This window comes from Antechinus flavipes, chromosome 3, assembly GCF_016432865.1.
Source record: "Antechinus flavipes isolate AdamAnt ecotype Samford, QLD, Australia chromosome 3, AdamAnt_v2, whole genome shotgun sequence".
NCBI classification, from domain to species: domain Eukaryota; kingdom Metazoa; phylum Chordata; class Mammalia; order Dasyuromorphia; family Dasyuridae; genus Antechinus; species Antechinus flavipes.
In genome coordinates this window covers 117,412,582-117,435,559 of record NC_067400.1, presented here as the reverse complement: position 1 = coordinate 117,435,559, position 22,978 = coordinate 117,412,582, and the positions used below count along the sequence as shown (strand labels likewise).

The 22,978-nt window shown below is 35.8% G+C and overlaps 1 protein-coding gene across 4 annotated transcripts in view; it reads right to left on the bottom strand.

Moving 5' to 3' along the window:
• The window catches only part of KLF5 (KLF transcription factor 5), a 77,061-nt gene that overhangs the window by 16,897 nt on the left and 37,186 nt on the right, over nucleotides 1-22,978 (bottom strand). Inside the window, exon 1 of one of the 4 annotated variants that reach the window (XM_051983920.1) lies at nucleotides 6,619-6,676. The exons of 1 other annotated variant lie outside the window; for it this stretch is intronic. Coding sequence is in view for 1 of the 3 variants with exons in the window: in XM_051983918.1 (XP_051839878.1) it covers nucleotides 799-1,074 (276 nt within the window). In the remaining 2 variants the exon portion in view is untranslated. Of the gene's footprint in view, nucleotides 1-798; nucleotides 1,165-5,862; nucleotides 6,075-6,618; nucleotides 6,677-22,978 lie in introns of those variants that run through there. 2 more of the 4 variants (XM_051983919.1, XM_051983918.1) reach the window with 2 other exon arrangements.

Here is a 22,978-nt window from a genome sequence, read left to right as displayed (position 1 = left end):
GGCTAAAAGTCCCGGGAAGTTTTTTCTGGGCTATATGACTCTCTGCGTGGGCGAGAGAAACAGGCGGTTGCTCTAATTCTGCTACTAGGCAAGTGCAAAGCCAACTGCCAAGCTTTCAACACCGATCCAAGAGGAAATTTGCGCGCACACTCCAAGAAAACGACTCTCTTATACACACGCAGTCCCTTTCGTCCCTTCTCTCAGAGGAACTCACGTCTACACAAGTAGCACAACCACACCACCCTCCCCGTTTCCCAACCACAGCCCCACCACGAGCCTAGGGCAGGTTAAGGAAGCCAAGATTTGTGCGTTAGTCTCCTAAGGAAAGCATTCCCCAGCCACCCATTCCGCGTTTCGACTTCACGTTACAAGGTGGACGTAGGGAAAACCGTTCCAAACGCCAATACTCCCCAGCAGGTATTTTCAGGAAAACGGGGTTTAGGCTGAAGTTGTTTTTTTTTTTTTTTTTTTTTTGGGGGGGGGAGGAAGGCGAGAAGAGAAATCAGGGTTTTAAAATTGTTTCTTTTTCCTCCCAACCGTAGAGACGCATGTTAAATAGATCCCCCCCTCCCTTTTTAAAGGCTTCCGGAAGGTTTCGTCCAAATTCACTCCATAACCAGTATGTGCTGGACGACACCCCGACTTTTTACTCCGCTAACGCGGGTCCCCGAACCTCCAAACGCAGGGCGGCGGTCCCCCTCCCCCCTCCATCCACGCCCTAGCGCCACTGTCCCTCTGCCCCGAAGGGGAGAGTTACTGCGGGACACACCCGAGAGAGGAGAGCGCGCTTCTTCCTACCTGGACCAGTTCCTCGGCCGGGAGCCTGGTGCTCCCGGGCTGGGGCTGCTGCTGCTGTTGTGGGGGCGGCTGCTGCTGCGGCTGCTGGGGATGGTGGGCATGGTGGTGCGGGTGCTTCATCTCCTCCCCGGGGAAGAGCGCTGCTTCCCGGGCCGCGTTCCCGGCTCCCAGCACGGGCTTGAGCTGGGCGAACACGGGCTCGTCCTGGGGCGGCTGCTGCTGCTGCTGCGGTACCGGCCCCAGCCGAGCGCTCATGGTCAGCACCCTCGTAGCCATGGCTATGCTCGCTCGCTCACTCGCAGGGCAGCTCCGGGGACAGAGCCGCCGCTCCGCTCGCTCGCTGGGCAGAGGCTGTGGATGGAGCGTGCTCCTCCGCCTCCGCTCCGACCCCGCAGCGAGGGCTAGGAAGTTTGGGGGATGGGGGAAGGGAAAGGGGACACACCAAGAGGTGAGGGAGGGAGGCTCCGGGCGCTCCCACCGACCGACCCCGCCGAGCAGCAGCAGCAGCGGCGGCGGTTTAAAAAAAAACAAACTCCCAACAACAAACAAGCCCAAAGTCTTCCACTCGCGGCACGCGTGAACTCCGACTTCCCGTCTTCCGGGCTGCCACTTTCTCCGCCGCCCCACCCCACTACTACACACCCCGGGATTCCAGCTCCCACGGCTCCACGGTGCAAACGCCCGTACCTGGCCCCGGCTGTCTACTGACACATGATGCCCGCCTCTATTTCACCCTACTCCAGGGAGGCGGGGCTTCGCCTCTTGACTGGCGGGGCCAGTGGCTTATCCGAAGGTTCTTGGGCCGGCCCTGCGTGGGCGGCTAGCCTATGAGAGGGAAGAGTCTTGTTAAATTAAAAAAAAAAAATAGGCCCCGCCTTCCTGCTCTGGGACCGCACCCCTCTCAGGCCACGAGCGGAGCATCGCGCAGGCCAGCGGCGCAGTTTGTACACAAGTTCTCTGACAGATTGTAGAGCCCGGGGAAAGGAGGGAGGGGAAGAAGAAGGGGGGGCAGGTTGGGGGAGGAAAGAAGGTTTGGGTGGAGACGCCGGGGGCAGATTTCTTCGGACTGTTCTCTCCCGGGATTAGAGGGAAAAAGAGTTTTGCACGTCCTAGGTGTTGTGCAAGGACCTGAAACTCAAGAGCAGAAATCCAGAAAAGCTACTAGGCGGGGGCTCCGAGCTTGTAAAGTGTATTGAAATTAGCGGTGGATGAAGTGGTGCTTCTAATGGAAAACCCGTGCAGTGGGTGATAGACGAATTAATTAAAGAGCAGCTCCTTCTTCAAGAGCCTTTTGCAGTGAATATCTATTTAAGCAAAATAAAGTAGGAATATTTTACATCAAGGAAATTATAGCAAGGTGTTTGGTTTTTATTTTAAAACTCTTGCAGGAAAACCTAGTCCCGTTTTCCCTTCAGAACTTTAAATGACTAAATAAAGTTTACTGCCTATTTTTACGAAGGAGTGGGTCTAAGGCATAAATTTAGCATCTATTAATATTTTCTTTTAATACATCTTGAGACCATCAGAAATGTATGGTGCATTTTTAATCAGCATATTTAAAAATATGTTTTTAGTTACCACAAAGGGGAAAAAAATCAGTAAAAATGAGAGTGCAGAATGTTTTAAAAAATAATTATTGGGTGATTACCATGTGCTTGTTTGAACATTTAGATAATGTCTTGGTGCCTTTTCATTAAAAAGGATAAACAAGGTGTGCTCAGTAAGCCATAGATACAGAGTAGCACTGAACTGAAGGGACCTAAATCTTGAAGAGAGTCAACAACCATACCGATTGGCTGTTATTAACAGCCTTTGTTTTTGTTGTGGAAGGTGAAATTTTACCAGCAAATAGCCAAAGAAAACATCTCCCTCACTTTATCCTTAATGTTCTTGTATACTGCTTTTTATCCACATTTTTTAAGTCTTATAAAATACACTGTTAAAAAAATTTCTAATCTATTAGATACCCATTGTACAGATACATGTATATAAATACTATTTATCATTTATAATTTATATTATACAGTTACATATTCCTCATTTCACAGTAAAACAGAGGCAGGAGTGGGGAATGTTCCCAAAACAAACTTAAAATGCAGTGAATAGTTGTAGTCGAATAAGAATCTTCAAATTTCATAATTTAAATAAAATAATAGGTATATGAGAAAAAATGAAAAGTACCCCATAAATAGATAATTTTTTTCTCTCACATTCTACTCAATTCTTTATCACTCCTGTAATAATTACTTATATGGAAAGGTTAATGATTGTTTTATGTTTGGAAACTGTAATTTATAAGATTAATACTAAAATATTTTAAGTGAACAGCCCCACACTTCCTATCCATTTCATGAGGCATCCAGTTTTGCTGTAGTACACAACTTGTTTCTTTCTCCAGATAATTTGCAAATTAATTGTAGAATTGATTTTTGTTATTTAAAATTCTCCTCTTTATATAAATTGTTGAGAGATTTTTTTTAGTCATTTGGAATAAATTTTAGACATTTTAGACATTTTCTAAGTCTTTTGACTGGCAGAGCTTTAGCGTTTCATTACTGTTTCTAGTCAAAACTTTTTTTAAAAAGTGTACTTTACTGATTTTTTACTTTCTTACCTTCACTTTCTTACTACTGATTTAAACAATTAAATCCATTTAAAAAACCTTTTTATTTACTTTTTTTAGTTTGAACTACAATGATCTACTATTTCAGTCCAAATTATCATCATATTTGACATTATTTATAACAGTAGAAAATGCCATTCGCCAAGCTTTTTTCTCGTGTACATTTGAACCAAGTTTTTAATCAAGAGAAAATTACTGATACTTTTTTTTTTTTTTAACAAAAAACAAACTTTCTATAGTCTTAATTTCTCAACATCCTATCTTTCTTAATGAATATAGATATGATCATAACTATTGATGTGCTTTCAACACATTTATAGTGTAAAAGCTGGATAAATTCTTTTCTAGCTTAAATGCAGAGCCATTTATTCAAATTAAGTTTCTGGCATGAGGTTTCATTAAATAGTGCTACTACTTTAAGTAATGGTTTCTCTGAAATGCCCAGATCTGGCAGTCTCACAGAAAATAACTAGCTTAGCTCTCTACAATAGTACGGAAATTGGAAAGTAATCCTTTACTGAAACATTCGCCATGCAGATCTGAACACATAAAGAGCATTTCTCACAAGCATTTTTGTTGCTGTTGAGTCAAACATCATGCCAGTAAAAAATTTTTCTCTAAAGTTAGCTTAAAAGGGTTAAAACTTGATAAATATTTTCAACTGCTCCAGGTTCTCCATTGGCATGGAGCCAGGCAGTGTGAATGGACAGATACTCAATTGCTTTGAACTTTTCTAGTTCTTTGCATTCCTTCCTGCTTAGTAGTTCTGTACCATTAGGGTAGATAGGAGAAAACAAAAAACAAATGTCAGGTTTCAGAAGTCAGTGAGTGGCCTGGCAATAGTGTGTTGCTGAACTGCCATAAGAAGGATTGAAGCAGAAAAGGAGTTAAGGAACTGAGATAGGAGGTAAATAGTAGAAGTAATGTGCATGCTGAAGCCCTTAGTCACTGGGCACCACAGATTTAGTCTTAGAATAAACCCTAAGTGTGACTATCTTTACGGGAATAAATGTTCCTGAATGTGTGGGGGCTGTACAGGCATTTATGATTGGGGGAAGAGGGGAGGGGGGGAGAGGAGGAGTGGAAAAAACGTGGATAAATAGCTCCTGAAGATGAGATGAGAGAATTGTGAAGGCTGCCCTGCCCCAGTGAGACCTTCATATCAGGACAAGGAAAAAGAAAATCTATATTCAGATGCCTGGTAAAAATATCAAGGGTTGCTGGAAAATTAAGAGGCTTAGACTTTTCTTGGTGAACTTATATGCCTGTTAGTACAATTTTCCACTGACTTTTAGAAAAGAGATGACTAAAATTGTCCCTTATTTTTGAGAAATTATAGTCAAATTACTTAAGGGATTTAGAAGGGCACTCATTTCAAATTAGCTAGTAATCACTGGGGCTTGAGTGGGGGGCAGAGTAGAAAAAGAGAAGTATAAACAGTAAAAATGTTCTTCTCTAGGGGAAAAGAAATGAAAATTATTTTACAAAAAGTTATTGTTTAATATTTATTGATTGCCCACGGTGAGTTAGGATCTGGGTCGATAATACATTCATAAGACAAATGCAGTGTCCTCTAAGATGGTATTTTACATATACATAGAGAGCAGGACTGGGATTTCATTAAGTAAAGGAAACTTCCTTTGCCCAAGCAGGCAAGTACCTTCTGTGCAATTTATAATCTTAGAGAAGTGCCTAGAACACTGAGAAGTTAAACAAGTTGGCTAGGGTCAAACAGCCAGTAAGTCAGAGGCATTTCTGAAACCTAGATCTCTTCCTAGATTCTAAGCCAGCTTTCTAGCTACTTTTCCATGCTGACTCTCCATATAGAAATATTAGTAATAATAAATTTTATTTACATATTAATGGTTTGCAAAAAATTTTACGAGCCTTAACTCATTTGACCTTCACAGCTCTTTGACACAGGTGCTATCTATCAGCTGGTGAAAATTAATTTCATTTTTTATTCACAAAAGGAATCAATCATTAAACATACAAACCCCAATAAACCTACATTCCAGTTAATAATGGTCTGAATTTTAATAATTGAAATGTAAAGAATAATAAAATCCTGTTTAAGAGATCTCCAGAAAGAAAAATTTGCATAATGCAATGCAGGAAAGCTTTATAGATCTGAGGTACTTAAAAGATCTTTTGATTCATCTTCTCCTTACCTTTGTTTGCAGAAATATCTGTAATTCCAAAGAACACACAACATCATTTATGAGCTTTAGTCATAACCTCATTTCCTTATTAATTAGAAGACCCTTGATATCCTAATCTTGTTCTGGGTAGAAGAAAGTAAAATTAATTTTATACTTAAGTTTGTAATTTCTGTCTGTTTTTCATAAGGTACCGCCTGATAGTCATGCATTTTGAAGTCCAAGCTCTAATTTTTCAACTCAATCTGTAGGATTCTCACAGTGTAAAACAGTAATTTTTACCTTTTCTTCAAGTTGACCCTTCTCTTGAAGACAGGAATCAATTTTTCCACCCTCCTATCACACGTTGGGCTGGCAAAACACACACATAATGGAAGGCTTACGCCATTTTATAGGCCAAGTATAGTGTTCCTTAAACTGTATTTCAATTCTGACTCTGAACAGGCTGGGTAAAAAAAGACTAATCTAAAAAAAAAAAAAACCTCAACTGCTACTGCTATACCCAACAGCAGAGTATGAGGGGCTCACTTTGAGAACATTTAGAGTTGCCACATCACCCACATCACAATGGGCAGAATTTTGAGCCAATTGCCAAGCACTGTGACCAAAGCGGCAGCAATGCTATGCATGTAGCAGGCACTCAATAAAGACTTTTTGAATGAACTGCCTGCTGGCCACTAATAGAAATATTCTTTTGATCACTGCACTACAAATAAAACTTGTAAAGATGACACTATCAAATATGTCTCTTTCATGTTTTCCACTCCAAACAAACTGAACAAATGTTGATTAAGCACCTACTATATTCAGAGAAATATTTTAAGTGCCAAACGGAAAAATAAAGAATAAGATATGGTTCCTGCAATATCATGGAACACACATTCTAAAGGGTAGCTGTAACATGTATGCAAATAACCATAATACAAAAGAATACCAGAAAGAGTCATAAGAGTGGTAGCACTTGTTTTCTATTAGAAGTTCAAGGTTTAGGAGAGATTATTACTAACAAGTATTCAGGAGTATCAAGGAAGGGCTTACTTTTGAGCTGAGCTTTATAGGATGGGTAATATTTTAGTAGATGGAGATGAGGCAATAGGGACATGCAGAGCCTTCTAGGCATAGTGCATATTACAGCAACAACAAAACCAACAGCTAGCATTTATATAGAGCCTATTATGTGCCAGTCACTGTGCCAAGCAGCTTACAAATATTTTCTCATTTGATCTTTATAACAATAGCGGGAGGTGATTGCTGCTATTATCCTCATTTTACAGCTGAGGAAACTGAGGTAAACATAAGTTAAGTGACTTGATTAAGGTCACACAGCTAAAAAATGATTGAAGAATTCTTCCTGACTATAGGCAGGCCTGACTCTCTTATCTACTATGCTGACTAGGTGATAGGAATGACGACTGATGGGCAGGGATACATATGGAGTGGAGGGAGTGGGATTCTGGTAAGATACAGAGTTTAACATGAGAAAAATTTGAAGAGTTAAAGTGATGATACATTGTGAAGGCAAAGTCATGAAGTTTTATCAGTAATGGGAACCACTGGAGAGTTTTGCTTTTCTTTTCGTAATACTTTCTTTGGTTTTCTCCTCTAAACTTATCTCACTCTTGAAACTGTTATTTGTGTACCCATCTCCCCAGCAGGTATGGCATAAATGTATGCTACATGAATGAATGCATTGTTAAAGCAGTACATCGGGAAACTTAAATCAGGAGCAATATGAAAAATTAGAAGATGGAAGGTTAGAGACTGGAAATACAAAGACCAATTAAGTAAGTGGCTATTACAATATCAGGTAAGTGGTAATCATGGTCTGTTCTAGCTTGGAGACAACTAGAATAGGGAAGATAACAGATTCACGGGACATCAGGGAAGTAGAATTAACAGACTTTGGCAATCAAAGAGGAGAATGCAAACTTCTTGAGAGCAGGAAATATTTTTCATCTTTGTCTTTGTATCCTTAATGTTGACCACAATGTCTGATAAATAGCTGCTTATTAAGTATCTGGAAAATGGCATACTTAGAAAAAGACCAAGGAGATTGCATGCAGATCAAAGCATACTATTTTTATTTTTTTGTTTTTTTTTTTCTCATGATTTTTCCCTCTTGTTTTGATTTTTCTTTCACAACACGACTAATATGGAAATATGTTTAAAATTATTGTACATATATAACCTATATCAAATTGCTAACTGTTTAGAGGCAGGGGGAGGAAAGAGAGGGACAGAAAAAATTTGGAGATCAAAATCTTCTAAAAATGAATGTTGAAAACTATCTTTGCATGTAATTGGGGGGAAATACCATTAAGTAGAAAAAAATAAGTGTCTTAAGTTCTTGAGTTGGATCAAATGGACAACTGATTGGATATAATAAAAGGTTAGAGAGAGGGAAGACTAAATTAAAAATAATATTAAGGCTTTAAGCATGCATGCATAGGTGAATCATGGTTCACTTGACAGAAATAAGTAAGAAAGAGAAGTGGGTTTTAGAGGAAATAAATATGGTTTTAGACCTGTTGAGTTTGAGATCCTGGTTCAGAGAGATATCCAGTAGGCAAAGGAAAATGTGATTCTAAAGTGTAGGAGAAAAATGAATGGCGATTATAGCTTCATGAGGCATTTGCACATAAATGAATTTGCCAGAGAGAAGATTCCATGCAGCATTCGATATTGTGATCCATCCTCAACTGAAAATTTTCTCTTCTATGAGTATTAGTGACAATGCTTTTGTTCTTTCTTATCTTTCTAACTACCTATCTTATTTTCTTTTATTGGATCATCATCCATCTGTCCCCTGATTTGGGACTTTGTCCTGGATCTTCTTTTTCCTCTCTATATTCTCTCTGTTAGGGAGATCACTATATCCCATGGGTTTAATTATAGTCCTTTCCATGCAGATGACTCTCAGATCTATTTACTCAGGCCTTGTTCCTCTGCTAAATTCCAATCTTTCATCACCAATTGCCTATTGGATATTTTTAACTAAATGTCCTCTAGGCATCTCAAAAGTGATAAATTTAAAACAACTCATTATATTTTTTCCCCCTCAAACTCCTTTCCAAGTTCCACACTTTCATATTTCTGTCAAAGCATCACTATCCTTCTGGCCATCTAGCTTGATTGACTTGGGTTCACCTTATATAGCTGGATCAATTAAAAAGTCTTGTTGCTTCTGACCCAAAAACACTTTTCACATCCATCCCTTTCTTTCTACTTCCATGCCCATCACCTTAGTTCAGTTCTTTGTCATCTCTTTCCTGAGCGACAGCTTCCTAATTGGCTTCCCTGATTCAAATCTCTTCCCATTCCAATTTTCCACAAAATAACCAAAATGATTTTCCTAAAGCTCAGGTTTGGCTAGATCACTGCCCAGTCAGGAAAATCTAGTGGTTCCCAATTTTTTTTTAATTTTATTTTATTTAATAATAACTTTATATTGACAGAATCCATGCCAGGGTAATTTTTTACAACATTATCCCTTGCACTTGCTTCTGTTTCGATTTTTCCCCTCCCTCCCACCACCCCCTCCCCTAGATGGCAAGCAGTTCTATATATGTTAGATATGTTGCAGTATATCCTAGATACAATATATGTTTGCAGAACCGAACAGTTCTCCTGTTGCACAGGGAGAATTGGATTCAGAAGGTAAAAATAACTCGGAAAGAAAATCAAAAATGCAAATAGTTCATATTCGTTTCCCAGTGTTCTTTCTTTGGGTGTAGCTGCTTCTGTCCATCATTTATCCATTGAAACTCAGTTTGATCTCTTTATCAAAGAAATCCACTTCCATCAGAATACATCCTCATACAATATCATTGTCGAAGTATATAATGATCTCCTGGTTCTGCTCATTTCACTTAGCATCAGTTCATGTAAGTCTTGCCAAGCCTCTCTGTATTCATCCTGCTGGTCATTCCTTACAGAGCAATAATATTCTATAACATTCGTATACCACAATTTACCCAGCCATTCTCCAATTGATGGGCATCCATTCATTTTCCAGTTTCTAGCCACTACAAACAGGACTGCCACAAACATTCTTGCACATACAGATCTCTTTCCCTTCTTTATGATCCCTTTGGAGTATTAGCCCAGTAGTAACACAGTTGGATCAAAGGGTATGCACAGTTTGATAACTTTTTGGGCAAAATTCCAGATTGCTCTGGAATTCGTTCACAACTCCACCAACAATGCATTAGTGTCCCAGTTTTCCCGCATCCCCTCCAACATTCATCATTATTTTTTCCTGTCATCTTAGCCAATCTGACAGGTGTGTAGTGGTATCTCAGAGTTGTCTTAATTTGCATTTCTCTGATCAATAGTAATTTGGAACACTCTTTCATATGAGTGGTAATAGTTTCAATTTCATCATCTGAAAATTGTCTGTTCATATCCTTTGACCATTTATCATTTGGAGAATGGCTTGATTTCTTATGAATTAGAGTCAGTTCTCTATATATTTTGGAAATGAGGCCTTTTCAGAACCTTTAACTGTGAAGATGTTTTCCCAGTTTGTTACTTCCCTTCTAATCTTGTTTGCATTAGTTCTGTTTGTACAAAGGCTTTTTAATTTGATATAATCAAAATTTTCTATTTTGTGATCAGTGATGGTCTCTAGTTCCAATTATTTCTGAGATCAAATAGGATCCTATATTTGGCATTTAAACTTCTTCACATCCAGGCTCTAAACATATTTATTTTGTGTTGTTTTCCTCTATGCACTTTTATAATCTAACCCAATTGGTCTTCTTTCTGTTTCTTAAACATACTTCACCTGATGTTTCTATCTTTTAATTGGCTGATTTTGTGCTTGGAATGCACTTTTCTCTCTTTTATGTCTCTTAAAACCCCTCTTTGAAGTTCAATGCTACTTTTTTGCTGCATGAGACCTTTCCTTATTCACACAGATGTTGATACTTTTCCTGCCTCACTTCCTTCCAAAAGCAAACAAAAACAAAAACCTTATGTGATTTTGTATGTTTTACATATAAAATTGTATCCCCTGATAACATGTCAGTTCCTTGAAGGGTAGAGACTGTTCATTTCTGTCTTTATATTCCTAGTTCAAGTGCGTAACATATAGTAGGAATTTAATAAATGCTTTTTGTTTGTTAAGAAGAATCAAAACCTTGGGGAATAATAAAATTAAGAAGCACTGAAAAGGAAGAAAGAGGCAGCAATAAATGAATCAGAGAAATGATTAGAAAGGTCATGGAAATCAGAAGAGTAATGCCATGAAAGCAAATGAAGAGGATATAGTGAGACAGTGTAATTAGAGCACTTGGATTCAAATCCCACTTCTGCTTTTTACTGCCTGGCTAACCTTGGGCAGCTTGGCAAAGTAGTTAGAGTTCTGGAATAAGGAAAACTCGTCCTTCTGACTAAAAATTTGGCTTCAAGACACTTATTAGCTGTGTGATTCTGAGCAAGTAACAATTCTGATTGCCTCAGTTTCCTCATTTGTAAAATGAGCTGCAAAAGGAATAGCAAACCACTCTAATATCTCTGCCAAGAAAACCCCAAATGGGATCACAATGAGAGACAGGAATGAAATGAAACAACAATCTTGGACAAGTGACATAAACTTCTTGGGCCTCAGTTTCTTCACTTATAAAATGAAAAGCATAACTGGCTAACTCTGAGGTCCAGGCAAGATCTTTTATGCTAACTGAGTGCTCCTAGGGTGATCAGAAAAAGTGATACAAGAGTACTCTCAAGGTTTTTCTTAAGAACTTTAGAATTGACTATATCCCATGTAACATGGGATACACTGGCACAGAACTGCCCAGCATAGTGTGCCCTCATTAGAGAAGATGCTGTGTTCTATGAGCAAAGTAGAATTGAATTAGCTCAGAAGAAATGTGGGATGGGCAGTTAGAGAAGGCACCCCAAATATTTATAGAATATCAGATGTTGCTGTCTTAGGGAGGAGGAAAGGAGGAAAGAGGGAAAAAAATTTGGGAACACAAGGTTTTGCAAAGATGAATGTTGAAAATTATCTTTGCATGTATTTGGAAAAATAAAATGCTATAATAAAAATATGTTTTTTTTAAATGTATATAGACATTATCTGTGTCCGACCTGTGGCAGAGTATTTCGAGCTTATCTGCTTAGTAGTCAAAGGTGGATACATTATAACTCTATATAACTAACTCTTTAACATAATGATGTCATTTTGGACAACAACCATTATCCTAAATCTAGATGAAATGAAGGTGTAGTCAATTGCTTTAGGGAGAAGTTATAGGGATAATTTAGGATAATTAAATTAGGTAAAGGAAGAAATTTTGTATAATCTTTGTAAAGCCCAAGGTCACCCTTTGACCAAGCACTCTCCTCTCTTGGAAGATAACCAGCATCAATTGGTACTATCCAAATGACCATACTAGTAGAATCTTAACACACTTTTTGTGTTATTAGTTTCCCTCCTATTTGGTGTACATTGTTTATGAATACTGGGACAACTTGAGCCAGGAACTTTGACCAAATGAGACATTCGTGAACATCCCCAATATCCCATAATGATAATACAAGAATACAAGGGGAAGAAATAGAAACCAAAGTTATTGTTCTTCCAGCCTCTACCAATCTCTTCTTCCATAAATATTCTACTAAAACATTATTTGGTTTGTTCATTCCAAGTGATGTACACTCCATTCAATTGTCAACACCAGATGATGGCTAACTCCACATGTCTGCCTCTTAGAGCCTTACCAATCAATTCAGGGACTTGAGGTCCATTTAATTGGGGGAAAGAAAAGAGGGAGAGTGTTGACTAAAATGTGACTACTACGGCCCAGCTGAGGGATCTGTAATTCACATTTGAGAAGGCTGAGAAATTAAGAAGACTGGGCATTCAAAGGGGGCAGAGATTGGATTGGAGAAATCAGATATTAAATTTACTGGAAAGGAATGAGAAAGTCTTGAAGGTCCATAGTTAAGAATCTGAACAGAATAGAGTTGGGTGGTTGTTGTCCTTTGTTCTGAAAGAACAAAATGACATCACTATGTTAGAGTCAAGTTAGTGGTTTATCAGACCAATACAAGCTTGGAATGTTCTGCCACAGGTCGGACACACTGTAAAGTTTAAAGGAGACTACTACTAAGTGATAGAGGCAGAGGGGTGTCCTGAAAGTGGCAGTGAGGAGCAAAGACCATCCCTCCTCTTCCTTCTTCTGGCTATTACTGTCGAAGAATTTGCAAAAAAGAAGCAATTAGCCTGGCAGAGAGCTCCAAGCTGTGGGGATTGTGAAATCTAGGTTTCATTGAACATTAAAAGATTTAAAAAAAAAAAAAAAAGTAAGTGGAAGGGATGAAAGAGAGAGCTTTTTAAATTGATGTCTTTTGTTTTTATATGACATTATTTCTCTCTACATCTCTTTTCCTCCCTCCCATTCAGAGAACAATCCTTTATATTAAAAAAATGTTTCAAGAGGAAAAAATTCAGCAAAACGAAGCAGCACATGGAAAAAACTGTGACTACATATGCAATATTACTTATGTATCCTCACCTTTGCTGGAAATGAGTGAAAAATATCTTTTTTTTTTTGGGGGGGGGGGAGGGTGGTGATGAACCAGGCTTCCTCCTTACAATTTTACATCATTAAGTTTTGATTGTTTTATGCTTATATTCATTCCATTTACTGGGTTTGATAGTTATCATGTATAATTGTTTTCCTGACTTGAATTATGAAAGGAAATTTGTTATCAATAGAAATAGATTCTAAAAGGCACAGGAAAAGAGAGATAGGGACTGGGGAAAGGTGGAGATGAAATGGATATGGATGAGCATATGGAAAGAGGTAAAAGGGAAAACAGGTTACAGAGGTGGAGGGGAAGATATCAGCAGCAGGCACTATTTCACCTAGGACGCATGATGGGGAGAATGGGCACATTGCCTATCTTATTCCTTTATTTTTCTCTCAGAAACCTAATACTGATAACATTACTCCTTCATGCTCTCCAGGGCCATAATTCTACTAATGTCAATAGGGACATGGGCCACTAGGCCAACAGAGATGATGTACTTAGGGGAAAGAAGTATAGGGACAACAAAATGAAAAAAAGGTTTGTCAGAGGAGTGACTCACCTTGGTGAGTCAGGGAGTGAGTCACTGCCAGTGTAACATATACTCTATTTTACCTACTCTTCTAACTGATGTTATATATATTGATGGGAAAGCACATTTACAAGAGGAATGTTTTTTTTTAGCTTCTTATTACTTACTACTCCTACTATGCCATTTTGGTAATTTAACTGCTATCATCTAATTATGTTTACTAGCAGACTATTAAAAGCCACCCTGATTGGGGTTCCTGAACTATAGGTTTAGGAATACGCATCCACAAATTAACTTTGAATCTGAAGTAGACACTCTACCTCTGTCCCACCAAGGGACTCAATATATGTTTGTTTTGGGGCAGTAGACTCAGAGGGAGTGCTATATATAGGTAGGGAAAAATAAAACCCAGAGAGGTAAATATTAGAATATCCAGAACCATCACTGAGGCAAAGAATAGTGGATGATTTTTTAATAATAATGGTCTGTGGTAAGGTATTACCAACCTGTAAACATTTACACATATACATATGCACAGAAGCAATGGCTTTGTTAATTCAGAGCTTAAAAAGAGAATTACTGAATATATTAATTTTTCTCTCCAGTTTCAACAGTGGTTGGCATTTGCTATTTAGCTATGAAATGTATATATATGTATGTATATATGTATATATATACATACATATATACACATATATATTAATAGATACATACATGTATGTGTACACACATAGATATTAAAAGGTATATATATATAATATTTTCCATCTGTATATATTCATATGGAAACTGTGTGATATAGAGGATTGAGAGCTAAACATGAAGGCAGGAAGATCTGAGTTCAGGTCCCTATTCTGACATATTTGTTATATAATCTTAGGCAAGGTTTTTAACCTTTCAGTGATGTAGCTTCTTTAACTATGGTTTGAGACACCCACATGGAATCTCATATTTGAGTATGTGGGGGGGGTCACAAAATTAAGATTTACTATCAATAAATGTTTGATTCATATATATTTTATATGACTATATATGATGGATCATATAAAATTTCTTGGGTGAATCTATAGTCATATGAAAAAATGTTCTAAATCACTATTGATTAGATAAATGCAAATTAAAAATAACTCAGTACTAATTCACACTTAACAGATTGGCTAAAAGATAATGATAAATGTTGGAAGGAATTAGGAAAACTGGAACACTAATGCATTATTGATAGAGTTGTGAACTGGTACAATCATTCTGGAGAGCAATTTGGAATTGTATCCAAAGGGATATCAAACTGTCTCTGTATCCCAAAGAGACTGTAAACGAGAGGAAAGGACCCACATGTGCAAAAATGTTTGTAACATCCTTTTTTGTAGTGTCAAGGAATTGGAAATTGAGTAGATGTCTATCAATTGGGGAGTGACTAAATAAGTTGTGGTACTTGAATGGTGATGGACTACATTCTATAAGAATGATGAGCAGGCTGATTTCAGAAAAATCTTTCTGGAAAGACTTACCTGAACTAAAGCTGAGTGAAGTGAGTAGTACACAGTAACAGCAAGGTTATGTGATGATTAACTATGATAGATTTAATTCTTCTCAACAATATAGTGATCCAAGACAATTCTAATAGTTTTGGAAAGGAAAATAACATTCACATCCAGAGAGCAATCTATGGAGATTAAATGCAGATTGAAGCATACTATTTTCACCTTTATTTTTTCCCCTTTCTCATGGTCTTTCCTTTTTATTTTGATTTTTATTTCCAACATGACTAATATGAAAATATGTATGATTGTATATATATTGTATATATATATGTGTGTGTGTGTGTAGATCTATATCTATAAAACCTATATCACATTGCTTGCTGTCTTGGGGAGAGGGGAGGGAAGGAAGTCAGAGAAAAAAATTAGAATTCAAAATCTTGCAAAAATGAATGTTGATGAGTTCAAATCTGGCCTCAGACATTTAACACTGTCTAAGTGTGACCTTGGGCAAGTCCTTTGACTCTAATTGCTTCAGCCAAAAACAAGCAAACAAACAACAAAAAAAAGAATGTTGAAAACTATATGTGTAATTGGAAAAAATAATATACTATTAAATGGAGGGAAATGTTTCTCAAGACAAAAGGGGTTACTAGTGGGAAAAGTTTAAGAAATCCTATTCTAGAAATCTCTGTAAAAGTCTGCTGACTTAACATTGGTAGAGGGAGTTCCCTCTTTCAAATATTCTCCATGCCAGTGAAATCATAGGGCCATCCCTTCGACTATTCTGTGATCATCTCTCTCCTTTGGTTAGGAATTTTTTCCTTTAGACATAATTGTGAATGGATACTTCCTTCCATCATCTTTAATTATTTCTATGATGCAATCCTCTATATTTAGATAGTAAATACATTTTTATATGGTATATCTTAAGATATTGGTATAAATCTCATTTTAGCTAGTGTTCCAGTTTTCCAAGCTATTTTTGTCAAATAGGGAATATGTCCCCCCCTCAATAGTTTATATTCCTGAATTTTTCAAACACAAAGCCCCAGTGTTCTTTACTTTATATTTTGCTTATTTTTGTCCAGAAATTTAAGGTACAGAAATTTGAGTTCCAGAAATTCTATGCCCTTTTTCATTTATCCTTTTTCTCATTATTTCCTTTAAGATTCAAAATCTTTTGTTCCTCTAAATGAATTTTTATATTACTTTATCAGTTTCTTTTTTTTTTTTTTTTTTTTAGTAATGCTTTAGTAGTTTGATTAGTATGGCACCAAATCCTTAATAGGAAAGAAATATAATATTCATCTTATCTTCACAGGGTACCCATGAGCAATAAATATCAAATCATTTATTAAATGGTTACTTTTTTTGGTATAGAGTATTTTTTATTTGTGTTTATACAATCTGGAATGTTCTAGGTAGGTTGACTGGCAGATATATATATATATTATATGGCCATTTTAACTGACATTTTCCCATTTTATTCTTTTCTATTTTGTTATTATATGAAAATGATTTCCATGAATTTTTTTGTACCATGCCACTTAATCAAAGCTTTTAATTTCTCATTTTTGGGGCTGATTCCTTAAGGTTTTTTTTTTAATTTTATCTGTAAAAAGGAGTAATTTCATCTCTTCTTTGTTAATGTGTATACCTTTAAAAAATCTTGTTTTGTCTTACTGCCATAACTAGAATTTCTAGAATCATGTCAAATAGTAATGAGAAGATACACTCTTTACTCCATTTTAACTGAGATAACTTCCAATGTTTTTCCATTTCAAATAATAATTCTTAGTTTACACATACATACATACATATATATGTAGTACTGAATTAAAGAAGTATCTTTCTCTAACTGCTTTTTAGGATTTTTAATATAAATGAATATATTGGTAGCTTTTTAATATATATTTTGATAGAATCATTTGGGGGTTTTTCTTCATATGATTAAATAAAATTATTGTGGTTTTTTTCTAATATTAAGCCATCTTTGCATTCTTGATATAAATCCAGTTTTATATATAATTTTGAATATATATATTTCTGTAGCCTTTTCAAATATTATATTTAACATTTTGATATCCATATTAATTAGTTATATTGATCTATAGTTTGATTTTTCTGCTTAATTCTTTCCTAATTTTGGAACCAGAATCATATTTGTCTCATAATATAACTTCTTATTAATGAATCTGTCCTGGTTCAATGATCATCAATTTCTTGTTCTAGGATTTTTCAAAGAATTGACAACAAGCTCTTGTGTATATATCTTGAAAAATCTCCCTCATTCTCCTTTTAAGCATTGTGACAAATTTTTATCTTTAGTCCTTAATTAATTCCTTTCTTCCCCAATTTTTCAAAAATAACCTGCAGTGCTGGTCAGTAGAAGACAGCAGCAATGAAAGAGAGCATAGTCGTTGAAGGAGGAAAATTTATTGAGCAGTGAAATGGTCCAAAAACAACTCTGGAGAGCAAGGAATATGCTTATCTATCCCTTTAGACCTACATGTTGGGGGAGGAGGAGCATGGCAGTGGGTGTTATGGATCATGGAAAGGATAGCCTCTATTGGAGATTTCTAGTAAATAAAGTCTTCCAGAAAAGTCCATTATCACTATTAGTGTTCAACATTATACTAGAAATGCTAGTTAAAGAAATAAGACAAGAAAAAGAAATTGAGGAAATAGACATAATAATGAGGAAACAAAGCTCTTACTTTTTGCAGATGATTATGGCATCTTAAAGAAGTATGGAATACTAAGTATACTTAAGAGAAGTTTCTCTGATAAAGGCCTTAGTTCTCAAATATATTAGGGTTCTGGGTCAAATTCATGAATATAAAAACCATTCCCCAATTGATAAGTGGTGAAAGGATATGAATAGGCAGTTTTCAGAAGAAGAAATCAAAAGCTATCGAGGTGTATGATAAAAATGCCCTAAATCACTATTAGCAAAATATAATTTGAAAAACAACTCTCAAGTGATCAGATTTGCTAAGGTGACAGAAATGAAAATTTATAAGTGCTAAAGAACATGTGGAAGAATACGTATACCTAATGTATTGGTGGTGGAGTTGTTAAACTGGTTCAAGCATTCAGAAGAACAATTTGGACCTACACCCAAAAGGCTATAAAACTATGTTATACAGTCAAAGGGTATACACAGTTTTATAGCTATATATATTTTTTGACTGCTATATTTTTATATATATATATGGTCTATTATATGGTCCTTTTCCTTTTTTTAAAAAAAATGCTTTTAGAGTACAAAGAATGGAAACTAAGGGGCTGTCCATTAATCAGGGAAAGACTGAACAAGTTGTGGTGTATGATTGTGATGGAATAGTGTTGTAAGAAATAATGAAAGGGATGGTTTTAGAAAAACTTAGGAAGAATTTATGAGTTGATGCAGAGTAAAATGAGCAGAACTAGGAAGTATTTTACGCGTAACTACAATATTGTAATGACAATCAATTGTGAAAGACTCCAGTCAGTATAGTGATCCATGCCAATTCCAAAGGACACATGATGAAAAATACTATCTACCTCCAAAGAGAGAACTGATAAACTTTGAATATAGATTAAAGCGTGTTTTCTTTCATTTTCTGTATTTTTCTTGTTTCCTCTTTTCCTTTCCCCCACACAACATGGCTGATGTGGAAATGTTTTGCATGACTTAATATGTATAATAAGTATTATATCTCTCTCCTTCCCAATGGGGAAAGAAGAAAAGGAGATAATTGGGAACTGAAAATATATTTTTTTAAATAGCTCCGGTTTGCACATTGTCTCCCACAATAGAATTCCTTAACAGCAGGGATTTATTTTTGCCTTTTTTTTTTTTTTATCCCTAGAGCTTATCACAGTGCTTGATACTTGTCTGGTTGACTGGATTTGAATTCAGGATTTACTCCTTAGTAATAAGATAAATTTCAATATAATTGCTTTGTTGTAGGGGTGTTTTAGATTACTAGATAAAAAATAAAGTCAAAGAAACCCTAATAATCTAAATAATTTGGGGGAGATTTATTTTATTTATTTAAAACTTTTTATTTTCAAAATATATGCATAGTTTTCAACATTCACTTTTGCAAAACCTTGTCTTCCAAAATTTTTTCTCCCTTCCTTCTCCCCATCCCCTTCCTTAAACAGCAAGTAATCCAATATATGTTAAACATGTGCAATTCTTTCATACATATTTCTTTTTTTAAATCTCAGTTCTTTGATTTTCTTTTTTAATTAAAGCTTTTTATTTTCAAAACATATGCATAATTTCCAACATTGCAAAACTTTGTGTTCCAAATTTTTCCCTCTCTTCCCCCACCCCTCCCCTAGATGGCAAGTAATCCAGTATATGTTAAATGTGCAATTCTTCTATACAAATTGTCACAGTTAACAATGCTGCACAAGAAAAATCAGATGAAAAAGGAAAAAAAATGAAGAAAACAAAATGCAAGTAAACAACAAAAAAGGTGAAAATACTATGTGGTGAGCCACACTCAGTTCCCACAGTTCTCTCTCTGGGTGTAGATGGCTCTCTTCATCACAAGATCACTGGAACTGGTCTGAATCCTCTTATTGTTGAAGAGAGCCACATCCATCAGAATTGATCTTCATATAACTTTGTTGTTACCATGTATAATGATCTCCTGGTCCTGCTCATTTCACTCAGCATCAGTTTATGTGAGTCTCTCCAGGCCTCTCTGAAATCATCCTGTTCATTGTTTCTTACAGAACAATAATATTCCATAACATTCATATACCATAATTTATTCAGCCATTCTCCAATTGATGAGCATCCATTCAGTTTCCAGTTTCTGGCCAACTACAAAGAAGGCTTCCACAAACATTTTTGTACATGTGGGTCCCTTCCCTCTTTTAAGATTTCTTTGGAATATAAGCCCAATAGAAACACTGTCCACGTTGTGATATCCCTTTGAGCATAGTTCCAAATTGTTCTCCAAAATGGTTGAATCAGTTCACAACTCCACTAGCAATATATTAATATCCCACTTTTCTTACATTCCCTCCCACATTTATCATTATCTTTGCATATCATTTTAATCAATCTGAGAAGTATGTAGTGGTATACCTCAGAGTGGTCTTAATTTGTATTTCTTTAATCAATAGTAATTTAGAGCATTTTTTTTCAATATGACTAGAAATGATTTTAATTTCTTTATCCGAAATCTTTATATGAAAAAAGGTTCATATCCTTTGACCATTTATCAACTGGAGAATGACTTGTATTCTTATAAATTTGAGTCAATGCTCTACATATTTTAGAAATGAGGTCTTTATCAGAACCCTTGGATGTAAAAATTTCCCCCTGTTTTCTGCTTCCCTTATAATCTTTTCTGCATTGGTTTTGAACCTTTTTAACTTAATATAATCAAAATTATCCATTTTGCATTCCATAATATATTCTAGTTCTTCTTTGATCACAAATTCCTTGCTTTTCCACAGATTTGAAAAGTAGATAATTTTGTTCTTCTAATTTACTTATAGTACTCTTTATATTTAAATCATGAACCTATTTCAACCTTATCTTAGTAGAGTGTGTTAGGTGTGGGTCAATGCTTAGTTTCTACTATAATTTCCAATTTTGCCAGCAATTTTTTGTTAAATAGTGAATTCTTATCCCAGAAGCTGGGGTTTGGGGGGTTATCAAACACTAGAAGTCATCTAAATTATTGACAGTGATTTTGAAAAAACGCTCAGTTAAAACTCTCAGAAATTTATAAACATTCCTTCAAATAAATTGGTATTGATAATTAATTCTGATGAATGTGGCTCTTTTCAACAATAAGATGATTGAGTCACTAGTCACTTCCAATGATTTTGGAATGAAAAGAGCCATCTATACCCAGAGAGAACATCACAACATTGTTGTTGTTGTTGTTGTTGTTTGCTTGCATTTTGTTTTCTTTCTCATTTTTTTCCTTTTTGATCTGATTTTTCTTGTGCAGCAAGATAATTGTATAACTATGTATACATATATTGGATTTAACATATATTTTTAACATGTTTAACATATATTGGATCAGCTACCCTCTAGGAGAGAGGATAGGAAGAAGGAGGGGTGGAAATTTGGAACACAAGGTTTTGCAAGGGTCAATGTTGAAAAATTATCCATGCATATGTTTTGAAAATAAAAATCTTTAATTAAAAAAGCTTAAAAAAACAAATAAGTTGGTATTTTAATAAATTATGTTTATTAGACTTTTGAATCAGCATAATAAACATAGTGGCATGTTGTATTTTGGATACTTTACATCAATTAGGTGAATGTGAAGATGCAGTATGCTGAATAATCACCTGCAAAAAACTTCTTTTATTTTTACCAAGGATATTGTTACTGAAAGTAATCTGATTAAATATCAAGAAGAGAGATATATCAAAACATATTAACAGGTAGTTTTGAAAGGTAGCAATCAAAGCTGTTAATAATCATATGAAAAATATCCTGAAGAACTTAAAATTAGAGAAATACAAATTAAAGCAACTTTGAGGCTATACTTCATGTTGTATTGGCAAACATAATAGAAGAAGAAAATAACAAATGTTGGGGACCTGTGGGAAAACAGGTACAGTGAGTCACTGTTAATGGGACAATGAAGTCAAAGAAAGGGATAAAGACTCTATATGTACAAAAATATTTACAATAGCTCTTTTCTAATAGCCAGAATTAGAAACCAAGTGGTTGTTCTCATATTGGAAAATGGCTAAACAAATTTTATATATAAATATAATGAAATATTGTCATGCCATAAGAAATGATGAAATAGTTAATTTCTAAGGAATCTGGGAAGATGAGCATCAAAGTAAGAACTAAGAGCACAATTTATTACAATAATAACATTACAGAGAAAAACAACTTTGAAAGACTTTCAAGTTCTGACCAATTCAATGATCAACCATGAATCCAAAAGGATGAAATGAAATGCAGTGCTTACCAGTTGTAAGAGGTGCAAATTCAAAATGTAGAAATAAACGTACATTTTTGGACATGGCTAATGTGGGAATCTGTTTTCCTGCCAGACTACGTAGATGTATCTTGAAGGATTTGTTTTTATGAATATTTTTGTTTGTTTTAAAATTTGTTCCATGAGGGTAGGGAAAGTGGGCAATAATTGGAGAGCAGATTAATAAAATACTTTGTTATTTGAAAAATAAAAAAATATATTTTTTAAAATTGAGGGATAACACATATACACTGAAAGCTGCAGTGGTGCATAGAGAATTTTTAAAGAACGTATCCTTTATGGAAGATTTAAAGGTCATGGACATTACCACAGAATGTGGTGTGGTTTGATTGGGATTTGCAACATTAAGAAAGATGTATTTTACAATGAGATCACAGAGCCAATGAACTTTAAGTTAAATATTAGAAATCTGTGCATCTATATCAAGACTATAGTAGGGACAGCTAAATAGTGCAGTGGATAGAGCATTGGCCCTGAAGTCAGGAGGACTTGAGTTCAAATCTGACCTCAGATCCTTAACACTTCCTAGCTGTGTGACCCTGGGCAAGTCATTTAACCCCAATTGCCTCAGACTCTATAAATATTTCTGTTATTCAGGCCCTCCCACTGCCAAACACATGCATGTTTTGTACTGTAGAGAAATCTTTTCAGCATACCTATCTGGCTAACTCCTCCTGTACTTGTTGATCAGGCTTCTGCTGCCCAAATTTCAAAGTTGCCAAATTTCATATCAGCATATTATTGTGATTGTTTCTAGAAGCTAAAAACACTAATCAAAAAGTGACCATCCTGCAACTTCAAGAGATAACTTCCCTAAAAAAATTAATACCCTAACAGGCCCTAAACTCAGAACAAAATGC